Genomic DNA, 14,162 nt, shown 5'->3' with positions numbered 1-14,162 from the left:
ACATGGGTAGGCCAGTGTTGCCAAATGGGAATGGCAATTTCTTGCTAGATTTTGCTCCATGAAGTGCTAAAAAATTCACATCATGCACACAATGCCACCCAGCCAATTTCAACCAATTGCTCTCTCGATTCAAACATGTTCTAACATTATACAGTGTACTTGTACATTACGTTACATGATTCCTAATAATTTCGAAACCTATTCTGTCCAATTCCTGAAAATAGTTTACAAGATTTTTTTTTCTTACATGATATATCAACATAGTAGAATAAAAGAAATATTCAACTTAACATTAACACAGATTTTGATTGAAAATCAAAAATGTATGCTAGATGTATTTGAAAACAAATGCAAGTTTTCCTGCCAGATGCTAGATTGGAAATTTTCTGGCTAATTACCTCAAGGAAAATGAAAGCTAACATTAAAAATGTGAAATTAGTAACATTGGACTCAACAGATCTACTCATCGTACTAGAACAAGAAACCATACATTAGTTATGAGAAGATGGTGTTAGTAGTACAAATGATAGTTATGTATCATTAAAAATATCAGAATAAACAGTCGCAAAGCCGATTGTGCCATGTTTTTCCTAAACACGTAGCCTAAAAGGAAAACGTTATTTTGGTTGTTTCATCGCTGCCACAAACCCTAACAATGCAGAGTACATATGATTATTCTAAACTATTATCTACTACCAGAATAACAATGATATTTTGTATTGAAAATTAATGTTACGTATATTCCAAACATTATTACTACCATGACTAGTGCAATTAAAACTTCGAAAGATAATCTTGCTGTGAATGCTACCATAATTTGATTTTTATACGCGTACATACATTTTGTCAGCTGGCTGGCTTTGCATAGTAAAAGTTGATTTCACTGATATGAAATTACTCCATGAATAGCCTTTTAAATATGAAGATATGATGATAATATATTTTCGTTTACGATTCGTCGCAGAGAGAGAGAGAGAGAGAGAGAGAGAGAGAGAGAGAGAGAGAGAGAGAGAGAGAGAGAGCTTCGTCGCAGAGAGAGAGAGAGAGAGAGGCTTCGTCGCAGAGAGATAGAGCAGAGAGAGAGAGAGAGAGAGAGAGAGAGAGAGAGAGAGAGAGAGAGAGAGAATGTGTGTGTGTTACAATGTCTCAAAGAGACAACATGTGCTCCTTATTAATTTTATTCAGCCTCGGCTATACCTGCAGCTTTTATTTACTGGGATTCTTTCTTCAGATCTCCATTACATGAAGAATGAGTAAAAATGTATTTCATTTTTACTTTGGAAGCCAACATTGAACATCGGCAGTGACAACTTAAACACAACTCGATAAATGCTCGATAGTTATGGCAGATTACGTCAGCAATCAGCTGTTTCTCTATAGAGAGAGAGAGAGACTGTTGCCTGATTAGGTTGTAACACTGACAGATATCCATTAGCAAAAGTTTGAATAATAGTTGTGTATTGAGACTAATGATCATTTTAATAAAACTGTTGTTTTATTGTGTCTAATCATATTGCATGTATTATTACCAGATTATAGTACGTATTATGGTATGAACATAGGATCTACCATTTGCATTCTGGTTTTGTTTACATTCAGAGATATGCCTATAATATATAAGGTGAGAATGGTTTTATTACCTTTATTGTCAATTAATATCATAATGTGAATCTGTTTGTGTATGTTGGTGGTTATCGCACTGCAACTAGGCCTAGCCTACTAATGAAACAATCATACATATACCTTGAATAGGCTATTTATTATGAAGTATGCCAATAATATATATGGTGAGAATGGTTTTATTACCTTTATTGTCAGTTAATATCATAATGTGAGTCGTTTCATGTATGTTGGTGATTATTGGACCGCGGCCGAGGGTTAGCCTACCGATAAACATCGCATACGCAACACGTTTGTCCTGCGATGCTGCGATTCATACTAACGCTATAGCATGAGTAGTAGTCCAAGAAAAAAACTGTGAATGACTGATTCCGTGATTGCTGATCCACGACTAAGCGATGCCCCCTGGTGATATTTAATGTCACATATTATACTGTAAAATTCATGATATGAAAATACAGAATATTGCTGTACAAAAAGGTTCATATCCATGAATAGTGGGGGACCCACAAATAATTTTATATACCTTCCACAGAAAAATCCGCGAATGACTGGTCCTCCCGCAAATAATTTTCAGATAGGTCTTAACTGGGGAGACTCCATCATACGTGCCTGGGTTTTCATTAAATGAGTGCACTTGTTGATCATCCCCCTTCCGGAGTAGACCCCCCTTGGACAGGTCCATGGAAGGAGCAGGGAAAAGGTTATGGAGAAGGAAGGGAAAAGGAATGAGGAAGAGGAAGGAACCAAAAAGACTCAGATATATCAAGGGGCATTTTCTACCAGACAATACCAGCTCATTGCTTTTTTAAGCTTCCCCCTCGATCCCAAATCTTGTTCTTACTCGAAGGAGACCAAATTGCATACTCCTTGTAGGGAACATCTGGACTATAAGTCCTACCTATACATATGGGACACTATAGGTGGGAATGCACAGACAGCCATTAAGCAACCACTCCCTTACATTCTTCACTAGTCTTTCTTCTTAGGCTTACATATCCATAATTTAAGATAAATTACAATGCATACAGAAAAAGTAAAATAAGTTTCCAATTGCCAGTCATGTCCTCACTTGATATTGGCCAACAAAAAGTACTCAGTGATGGCAGATGAGCAAGATTTTCCATCACTCACCCACCTACCACCAGTTAACTACAGTTGCTGCAATTTGACTGATAAGTGTGAAATTGCAAAAACAACACAAAGCTGTCACAAAACAAACTTGTAAAAACACTATTAGAAAGAGAACAATGAAATTTTTATGTTCGTTTGTATGGTGTTTTTATGTTGCATTGAAACCAGCAGTTATTCAGCAACGGGACCAACGGCTTTACTTGACTCCCAAACCACATTGAGAGTGAACTTCTATCACCAGAAATATACATTTCTCACTCCTAAATGGAATGCCCGAGAATCGAACTCGCGGCCACTGAGGTCGTACGCCAATACCATACTGACCACGCCACTGAGGCGCTAATACTTGGTATGTCCTCCACGACTCCCCTAACACAATTTGATACTCTGGGACTGTGTCTATCAATTTTTATGAATCAACCATTCATCACAGGGACTCAGATTTTTCCACTGCCAAACTTTAGAAGAGTTGCCAGCATTCACATGCAAGATTGATTTATCAGTGAACAACATTTTACTCACTCATTTAAACAAAATTCTTTATGAAAATGAACACAAGAAAGCCTTTCTTTTTCTGGGTTTCAGTTACAAACCCTAGCTTCTTTTTGCAAAAAATGTATTTTAAATCCAAGCTGCTTGCTCAAATAATACTGAATGGTACAAACTGAGGGATCAGAAATGCCCTCCTCAAGCTGTCAGGCAGTAATGACCAGTTTTCCTTCAACCTGCCCCTTCACAATATGAAGGGTCCTAGGGGCTACCAGGATTGCTTCTTATCACTGTGTTTGCTCGTTGGTATATCTCTTTCTACTCCCTCCCCCCTCCCAGTACTTCTTGAGACAGTTCTGTATTGTCCACGGCTAATTTCACTGGTTTTAAACCTAATTTGCATTTTCATATGATGTTGGACTGATTTCTGGGAACTATTTTCAACCAATTGCTCCCAGGTTCAAACAAGAAAAATTTCAGTCACAGTCATTCATGCACTGACTGGACACTGATCATTTTCCTGTCTCAACCATCCCCTACCCCTCTTACATTTTCCCTACTGCATGAGAGAACAGGGCCCAATCATCAGTTAATCAATTTCTTCAAGTGAGTTTCTTCCTCCCTGATTTTCATAGAATTTCAATGCACAAATATAGATGGGGGATAGCACAATCCAAGGCTCTGCAAAAACTGATAGAATTCAGTCCCAAAAATGTATCCAATTGGGTAGAAGAGTCATGGTGGGCATAGCAAGTATTTGTGCATTAATAGTTGTATTTTATAAAAACTTTGTTTTATTATTAATATTTTTTTTTTACAAATTTGTTTTGTGATAGTTCAATGTTGGGATTGTGAATGCACCTACAGTTCAAAATCAAATTGTGGAATTTGTACCAGTACCTTATTGCCAGATTTCAAAAACCCATGATATCAAAGTTGATGGTTTGTATTCTCATAGGAACAATGTTAAGCAAAAAAAGCTAAAGCAAACGAAAGCCATATCTAAGAGAAACAAATAAAAAGAAGGGACCTTGGTATTTATACCTCAGCTGATGACATACAAGTTATAATCCATACTAAAACAACTAACACTATAGAATAAATTGGAAATGAAGAAAAATGGAGGTAGGTTATCTCCAGTTTCCTTAACATGTAGGAATTTGGAAAAGGCACAATGTGAGGTGTAATAAGAAAATTTGGGTTGATCCATTCTAGTCAGTTCTGAGGTAGAGTATGTGATCATTCAAGTTCCTCACAGACAATAATGATTCCATTTCCGCTTAACATCTATCATGTTTCTAACTACTACTACTCACCTTGAAAAACCACCAGTCACAATGCTGTTAGCACAATAAAATTTCCATGCAATTCCACGAACTTCTATTAACAAAATAATATCAATGCAACTCTATGAACCTTTTTGTATTATAAAATTAAGGACAATAGAGAATAAGACATACCCCGTGAGAGCTGATACAGGCATCACCATACAATCCCGTCGTCCAATGAGATCTGCTGACTGATTAAATATTGGTTTTACTTCCCTGACACCCATGCAGTCCTGAAGGTCCTGTTTGTTTGCAAGGACAAGAAGAGGAATTCCGGAAAGATTGTCACTGCATATCATTCGGTCTGCAAAACACCTCATTATTCCCCAAAAGCCATTCACTTGAATCTACATATGTATTTCCTTTATTTATAATGTACAGAATGTCTTTCTGTACAGTAACAATAAATCTTTTTTTTATTTCAAATTTTATAAAAGTCTATATTTTTCCTACATATACATACATCCCTGAAGTGGTATGGATAACATTTTTCAAAAGTTGGTTCCATTGTGAATGCTTGACCAACAGCAGGTGAGTGAAGGGTGAGAAAACCCTGAACTCAATCAATTAATTCTGTCACTTTTTCCTTTGGCAGACATAAATGAAGGGTTGGCTAGGGATGGTAGTATACATGACTTCATTTCTGTATGTGACTTCATTTTTGTATGTCAAGGAAAAATATTTTCTTGATAATTACATAGCTATACTTTTCCACTTGCGCAGCAGCTAATTTAAAAATCATGGTAGCGCATCTATTCTTTTTTGTGTAGGTGATTACTCCGCACATTGGAGAACTATAGGACAAAACAAAAGACTTAATTTCTTTTGTGCCTTTATCTTCATGAGAGGAGAGGGTGGGTGGTCTATGAAACTTGATTTTATTATGAAAATGCCATTTTTATATACAGGCAGCCCTCGGTTAACAGTGGGGATTCCATTCCCAGCCGATGCTGCTTTATTTCATTATTGGTTTCAGTTATAGTAGAATACGTACGTTTCGTAGCAGGATCTTGAATTCCTCTCACTTTCAATTCTAATTTAGCCTCTGCTATAGACATGCCTGTTCTTTCTTTTAACATTTTTAATTCCGTATTGTATATGTAATACATGCATTCTTTGGATCTTGCATGATGATTCTGACCACAGTTTACACATTTAGGTTCACCGCACTTCCATTTGGTGGTGTGTTCTGTAGATCCGCAGTAAGCGCACACAGGATCATTCCTACAATTTCTCTTTGTGTGTCCATACTTACTGCAATTTTGACACTGCAGTGGCCTTCGGAATATAGGGTCTTAACACTCTATTTTGGCTTAGAATTTTTATTTTTTGAGGTAGATCTGAACCCTCAAATTTTATTTTTGCTATTTTTACTACTTGTTTACTGCCTTTCTTACTTGTTATGTCATACACCTCGCAATCCTCGACTTTGGGGTATCTCTTTTTGAGAGAGTCTAATAGTATTATCTTATTAATTGGGTCGTTGTTGTTGTCAGGAAGTACAATGGTACCCTGAATGCTGTTCATATTATCATACTTTTCCACTTTAACATTAATGGAATCCATAACATTTTTAAAGACAAATAGTCTTCTGACTGGCTTTTTGTTGTGGATTCTATAAGCCATGTCTTCTCTTTTATTTTTCTGAACAACATTTCTGTCGTTGGATGTCGGTTAGTAAGAATTTTCTAATTTCAAGCTGAAATATTTTGTTCTGCTTCCATGGTTAGAAACCTTGACCAACTTCCACTCCCAAAGAGGGAGTCAAAGTGAGTCAAAGTTGGGTCATGACGGTACCGAGGTTTCCTAGGTTTAGTATACGGTATTAATGTTTTAATACCAACCTAGTCTTTGTGAGTCGAGTTTCCTTTAGAATGATCCAAATCAGTGCCAGAAGTCAGGGGATAGTTTTTTAAACCGTTTTCCGTATGATAAAAATTGTAAATTTCGTCCAGGATGAGGTCCCTCTCACCAGGGAGGCCCAACGGGGTAGGAGCAATACTGTTACACAGTGGTAACTGCCCTGGGACACTCACCTGGATATACGCCATACCCACAATGCCTTAGGGGTTGTCAGTCCCATAAGATTGGACCCAGCACTGCAGGCATGGCTTGACATAAAAATTTCCCCACTCGACCACGTCAGGTACTCCATCAAGTTAAAAGAGCAGTCAATTCAATAGTCCAAACCTTGCCAAGGTCGTCAACGAAAGAAGAAGAAGTGAAAATTTATAAGAGGAGGAGTATAGGAGGTAAAGGTCCCAATGTTTAGTTGGATCCACAGCAAAGAGTGTAGGCGTAAAGGGGCATACTCTCTCTGCAGTGGATCCCTAAGGCCCCCACCTTGTCAAGGAGTTGGGATCAGGGGGAGCTCTGAAGAACCAGTACAGTTGGTAATATACAGATGTATGGACTCTCCTTCCATGCTTCCCAAGATGGCATGGGTATAAGTCAGGGTTGGTCTTCCTCCCCAAGAAAAAATCCTGCAAATGACTGAGTGACCAAAGTTGTGTACTGGGTAACCAGTTATGGGAGAACTCATGCACAGGTGATCAATCACAAATGAACTCACAAGCCGATCAATCAGCAGCAGCCATGATCACCAGTTCTTCCCAGAATGAATGCAGAGATCACTACCACTCTCAATAGAGGAGCGACAGCCACTAGAAGACTTCTTACCTTTGTGTGGGGCTGCCTTCCAGAACTTTTTCATATGCTTCCTGAAGATAAGGACAGTGAGGATGAAGATGATGAAGGGGAGGCAGGATGCTGCTTCTTTAACTTCCACAAGTCTCTTCTGCTGCTTTAATTTCCAAAAGTCTCTTCAATCTCTAACAAATCCACCAGGGACAAATGAGAAGGCAGGAGCAAGGGCTGCCAGAGTAGTGGAAATTGTAAAAACAAATGGTACGTACAGTCTTCATTTGGAGGCAAACTGCCAAAGTTAGTTAGGATCCATTGAAATTGATCCAGGCAAAGAACTTAAGCCAAAGCTAAAGTTCCAAGAAGAGTAAAAATGGAGGGGTCTCCATGAATATCCATGGAGGGCCACAACACCTTCACACCATCTCTTAAAAATATCTCAGAACAGCTATTGCGCAAGCAAGAAAGGTGGACACTGAACAGGGAATAATAAGGGTTATGGGAACAGACACTACATCAGCTGGAGCACCATATAGAGAGTTCCAGCAGACTGCCATTTGGTCCATATGTATCCTCCTCAAACCATGCAATGGAAGAAAGGTGGACATCAAACCAACAGCAGAAGCAGAGATCCAAGAAGGTGAATGGCAAAGGAGAATGGGAGTGTATTAATTTACCTCTTTCACTTGGGGGATAAACCATGAGGGACTTTTAAGACATTATGAATTAAGCTCAACTGAAACACACAACTTGCAACTTGCAAATATGTTCCCAATCTTGGCATCTACATTGATCATTCTTACTAGGTGAAGAATCTTGAACATCCATTCTTATAAAACGCATGACCAAAATCATAAACAGAAGCCAAAGTCACCAACCACTCAACCCAAGATAGCCTGTATCTTTAGTAGGGTTTCAACAAAAATAGCCATGGTATTACAGTACAAGACATCTGTTCATCAAAGTGGCCAAAGAAAAATATAAGTGTTAGCCGAGTGAATGCAGTTCTTCCTTCCCTCACTCACCTGCTGCTAGTTACCTACATTGTTGCAAAGGTCCAACAACCAAACAAGCTTCCCTTATATGTAATCGACAAGACATGTTTTCATTCTCCTACAAAAAAAATACTTTTTGATATAAAAAAAATAAATTTTTTGAAATTCATTATGAAAATGAAGTTTTATTGTATACTTACCGAACAATTATAGAGCCGTGATTTCCACGAGCGGCAGGATACTAAATTCAAATTTAGCGCGTCGGCGTCGCCAACACTGGTGGTGATGACGTCATCTCCCTCCACTCGCGGGAGAACCAGGTACAACTGCCCAGGTGAATCCAATTCTTTCTGCCCGTCCGTCCACCTAAGGGGAGGAGGGTGGGTATAATCATAATTGTTCGGTAAGTATACAATAAAACTTCATTTTAATAATGAAAATTTCATTTTATTGAGTGTCCTTACCGAACAATTATAGAGCTGATTACACATTTATGGGAAGGTGGGATTCAGTGGACCACTAGTATTTTTAAATGGTTACATTTATTGCAATACCAGTAAACACTCAAGGTGTCTGTTGTACCTTACCTTGTAAGAGAGCTACAGCAGACTGTTACTGCCTCTGGTCGGTGCTCTTCTTACTAATGTAGAGGAATTGGAATTTGACCAAAGTTAGCCTCTACAGGAGTGGAATCCTTCCGTAGTTCAAGCGAGTCAAGGCTGACTGACGGAGGATAGTAACAACAAAGATTGCCCTTGCCCTGGCTAAGACCAGAAATTCAATCATACAAAACATTTGTCACCAACACCAGATTTAAAAACACATATACCCAACCATTGTAAAATCTGACCTAACAGACTGGTGAGTATCCCAGGTACTCAGTACCCCCAGCTTCCCTTGAACTCGACAACCTATTCAAGGTGAAAAGTTAGCATAGAGGTGACGACCCCTGTGCCGTTTCTCCCAACACCATGCCAGAAACCGCCACCGGACCTAACGTTTTACAATTCTCGAAAACCGTTTCTATCTCTTTGAGATAATGACTCGCAAAAACCGAATTCGATCTCCAGAACGTGCTCTGAAGAATCGAAGCTAAAGATAAATTCTTTCTGAATGCTAAAGAAGTTGCCACTGCTCTAACCTCGTGAGCTTTAACTCTCAGAACGGAAAGATTGTCGTTCTCGGACTGCGAGTGAGCTTCCCTGATAAGCTCTCTAATAAAGAACGATATAGCATTCTTAGAAAGAGGACGAGAGGGATTTTGAACCGAGGTCCAGAGCTTAGAAGATTGTCCTCTAATACCCTTAGTGGCAAACAGATACTGCTTAATAGCCCTGACTGGACATAAGAGCCTTTCCTCCTCCTCATGTCCAACCAAATCAGATAAGTTCCTTACCACAAAACTCCTCGGCAAGGATTAGAAGGATTCTCATTTTTGGCTAGAAAGGTCAAAGATACCGAAAATACAGCATTGCCTTGAGAGAAACCGACTCTTTTGTCTATAGCGTGCAATTCGCTGACACGCTTAGCAGAAGCTAGTGCAATAAGAAGAGTGCCTTCTTAGTCAAGTTCCTGAGTGAAGCCGACTTCAAAGGCTCAAACGGTGGCCCCATGAGGAACTTAGCACCACATCTAAGTTCCAAGCCACTGTATCTTGCGGGAGCTTAGTGGTTTCGAAAGACCTAATGAGGTCCGACAGATCTGAAATTGGAGGAGGAAATATCCAAACCTCGATGTCGAAAAACCGAAGAGAGCATGGCTCTATATCCTCTGATCGTCGAAAGGAGCCAGTTTCTTAGAGTTCCTAAGAAATAGAAGAAAATCTGCTATTTCTGTTAAAGAGGTCGCAGAAGTAGAGACTTTAGCACTTCTACACCACTCTCTGAAGATTCTCCACTTCCCTTGATAGAGTTTGTTAGAAGACTCTCTCCTACAACGAGCGATAGCTTCTGCAGCTCTTCTTGAAAATCCTTTCGCTCTGACAAGATTCCGGACAGTCTGAACCCTGTCAGAGCTAGAGCGGACAAGTTTTGGTGGAACCTCTTGAAGTGAGGTTGTTTGAGAAGCCACTTCTCTGGAGGAAGAAGTCTGGGGAAGTCTACTAACAACTGGAGAAGGTCCGGGAACCACTCTTCCTGGGCCAAAAGGGAGCGATTAACGTTAGCGTTACATTGCTGTGCGACATGAACTTGTTCAGCACCTCTCTTATTAGACCGAACGGAGGGAATGCATAAGCTTCCAGACCCGACCAATCCAACAGCATTGCGTCCACCGACCAAGCTAGAGGATCTGGGACTGGCGAACAAAAGAGATGAAGACGGTTGTTCCTTGATGTCGCGAACAGGTCTATTGACGGTCGTCCCCAAAGGCGCCAAAGTTTCTGACAAATCTTGTTGTCCAAAGTCCACTCCAGAGGTAACACTTGCTGTTGACGACTTAACTCGTCCGCCAGGACGTTCATCTTTCCCGGAACAAATCTCGGGACTAGCTGAACCTTCGCTTCGTTGACCACAGGAGGAGATCCTTGGCTACTTCGTACAGAGAGAAAGACTGAGTCCCCCCCTGTTTCCGCACGTACGAGAGAGCCGTGGAGTTGTCGGAATGCACTGCCACTACTCGACCTTCTACTAAGCTCCGAAACTGTCTGAGCCCCAAGAAAATTGCTAACAGTTCCTTTACATTTATGTGGAACTTCTTCTCCTTCTCCGACCAAGCTCCTGAAGTCCGTTGATTTCCCAGTAGGGCTCCCCAACCTGTGTTCGATGCGTCGGAAAAGAACTGTAGGTTCGGGAGGATGGGTCGTAAATCTAACCCTTCTTCCAACCTTGCTCGAGAGAGCCACCACCTTAGGTCCTCTTTTATTTGATCTGTGACAGGAAAGGTAATCGAGTCTGGTTGTGTCTTCCTGCACCAAGAGGCTCTCAGGAAAAACTGCAGAGGTCTCATGTGCAGTCTTCCCAACGTCACAAATTTCTCCACTGACGTCAATTTGCCCAGGAGCCTCATCCACTGATTGGCAGAACTTACCTTTTTGTCCAAGAACTCCGAACTGTCTCCAGAGCCTTGAACCCTCTTCGGGGACAGAAAAGCCCGAAAAAACTTGAGCATTCAGAATCATCCCCCAAATAAAGGATGCTCTGAGATGGAACCAACTGGGACTTCTGTTTGTTGACCAGAATTCCTAACTTTCTGGCAAGATCCAGAGTTGTTCCAAGGTCCTTCATGCACCGACTCTCTGATTCCGACCGGAGAAGCCAATCGTCCAGATAGAGGGAGATTCTTACTCCTAATATGTGCAGCCAGCTTCCTATCGGGGATAGAACCCTGGTGAAAACTTGAGGAGCGGTTGCTAGTCCGAAGCAAAGCGCCCGAAACTGAAACACCTTGCCTTCGAACATGAACCTCAGGTACTTCCGAGATTCGCGATGTATCGGAATGTGAAAATAAGCGTCTTGCATGTCCAGAAGACCATCCAATCCCCCTGTCTGATGGACCTCCAGAACCGACCGAGTGGTCTCCATATGAAATTTTGTTTTCTGGACATGCAAGTTCAGGGCGCTCACATCCAAAACCGGCCTCCAGCCCCCTGATGACTTGGGAACTACAAAAAGGCGATTGTAAAAGCCTGGAGGAAAATCCTCTTCTATCTGTTCTATCGCTTCTTTGAGAACAAAGCAGCGCTTCCACTTCTGCGGCTAGCGCCAGAAATTTGTCTGAGCCCGGAGAGTATGCCTGGAATGGAATTGGCACAGGTGAGAGCGAGGGAGGTGAAACGAGAGGAATACGATAGCCGAACTTGAGTACTTGCACTACCCAGGCTTCTGCTCCTCTGTTTTTTTTCCCATTCCTCCCAAAACAGCGCCAGCCTGGCTCCCACTGGTGCATGAAGAACCGAGCTTTCATTTGGAAGGTTTGTTAACCTTGGCCGAGGCCTTAGACTGAGGTCGCAAATTCGACTTCGGCCGAAAGAAGCGCTTGGGTTTTCTCCCTCGAAAAGGCGCTTGGGTCAGAGGAGAAACCGAAGGAACAGTCTCCACAGGAGCTTTAGGTCTCTTAGTAGACTGTGCCAGTAAATCCGAAGTAGATTTCTTATCTAGCGCAGACGAAATTGACAACACTACATCGTCTGGAAAGAGGTTATCTTTCACAAAAGGAGCAAACAAGAGAGCAGACTTCTGTTGGGACGTAACCCTTTTACCCTTTTAGAAGCAAAGGAGCACCAAAGTTGCCTTTTCTTAAGGGTACCAAAGGCGATGAGCGAAGCTAACTCATCACATCCATCCCTAATGGATTTGTCCGCACAGGACAGAACACCAATCCAATCCTCCGCTAACTCCTGAGAAAGAGAAGGACAGTCTTCGATCTTGGCCGCTAAAGCGCCAATAGTCCAATCAAGGAAGCTAAAGACTTCCAAAAGTTTAAATTGATTCTTTACAACGTGGTCCAACTCAGGCGCTGTAAAGAAAACTTTCGCTGCGGCGAAAGCAGATCTTCTAGAGGAGTCGATTAAACTGGAGAAGTCTCCCTGGGAGGAGGCAGAAAACTCCCAGAGAAGGAGCTTCCCCAGTTACATAAAACCTATACCTCTTACGAAGCAACTTAGAGGGAGGGTAAGCAAAAAAGAGCCTTCCCTAAGTCTCTTTTCATAGACATCCATTTCTCCGTCTCTTTCAACGAATGTCTAACCGCTTTAGATAGAACAAGTTTTGGGAGGAGAGGGTCTGAAGTTTTCCTCCTCATCAAAAAAGTCGAAGTTGGGGAGCGCGGGGCCGCTTTCTCAAAATAATCTGATAAGATACCAGAAGAAATCTAAGGAGACGTGAATAACACGAGAGGTGATGTGAATCCTCCTCCTCTACTTCTTCTTCATTCTCCGATACCGCCGAAGAAGTAGACGGAACTACAACCGGATCTGAAGTTTCGAACCACCCTTGGACTCATTCATCCAGTTGGTTAACATCTCTAACTGCTTGCGCAAAGGCGCCAGAGACGAATCAAAAACAGTTAACGTAGGCTTGGAAGAGCCTAAATGTTCAGCAGGAGGCGGAAAACTACTTGCGCCTCGCTCGGAGCCGCCGAAATTCGAGGCGAAACAGGCGCATCAGGCGTAACAGACGAAAAAGCGCCTAAAGAAAACACCCTTAGAACTGCTAGCTACAGCGCTAAAACCACAATCTCTACTAGTAGATGGAGCCGAAAAAGGCACAGATTGAGGCGACGAACGAGCCGCTAATGGTCGCGGCGCAACCCTACTCTCAGGCTCCTTATACCGCTTGACTGGAGGAGGCGAAGAATCGGCGCCTGAACGCCTCTTTTAAGGGACGCGAAACGGGTGGCGAATCTCGCCAAGAGCGCCGCGCGACCGGAGACGATCGCTTGAATCATTCGAAAGGCGTCTGAGCCGCAACACCTTTCCAACGCTTAACCGAGCCCTGTTGAGGCGCAACAGGCTCAACAAGAGAGGCGCCTGTCTGTGGGGCAAATCCCGATCGACTCCCTTGGACTTCCGGTATGTCTTCTCCCCGGTGCGGGGGAGCTGGACAGTGACCTTTGTCTAGGAGACGTGTCAGGACAGACAGACGCACCCTCAACTACACTCTTACCTGAAGCCGCTTTCTCCAAAAACGTCTTAACTGAATTACCAAGTTGCAAAACCGTATTCGCTAGTACCGAAAATTTCTGATCTAGCCTCGATTCCAGACTGGCAATGATGTCGGAAGAAACTACACGGGAAGCCGGAGAAGCGGGATTAGTAGGAGGAATAGGAGGTGTAGTTAAAGGAGACATAACAATTTGAGGAGAAACAGAAGGAACAGAAGCATCGCAAGACGAAGCGGAGCTAAGTCTACTTTCCCTAAGCGCTGCTTTTCTAATTCTGTCTTTAGCTAATTTCTCCGAGTATGAACTAAAAAACTTCCATTGAGAATCAGTCCAATCACTACACTCGTTACAT

At 41.8% G+C, this 14,162-nt stretch overlaps 1 protein-coding gene across 2 annotated transcripts in view; it reads right to left on the bottom strand.

The window, feature by feature from the left end:
- The window catches only part of LOC135207252 (ADP-ribosylation factor-related protein 1-like), a 140,838-nt gene that overhangs the window by 84,338 nt on the left and 42,338 nt on the right, over positions 1–14,162 (bottom strand). For both annotated transcript variants that reach the window (XM_064238904.1, XM_064238905.1), the window contains exon 5: positions 4,704–4,875. In XM_064238904.1, the coding sequence (XP_064094974.1) occupies positions 4,704–4,875 (172 nt within the window). The remainder of the gene's footprint in view (positions 1–4,703; positions 4,876–14,162) is intronic.

Source organism: Macrobrachium nipponense, chromosome 32 (assembly GCF_015104395.2).
Source record: "Macrobrachium nipponense isolate FS-2020 chromosome 32, ASM1510439v2, whole genome shotgun sequence".
Lineage (NCBI taxonomy): Eukaryota > Metazoa > Arthropoda > Malacostraca > Decapoda > Palaemonidae > Macrobrachium > Macrobrachium nipponense.
Note: the sequence above shows the minus strand (reverse complement) of the source record. Positions and strands in the feature narration are given on the sequence as shown.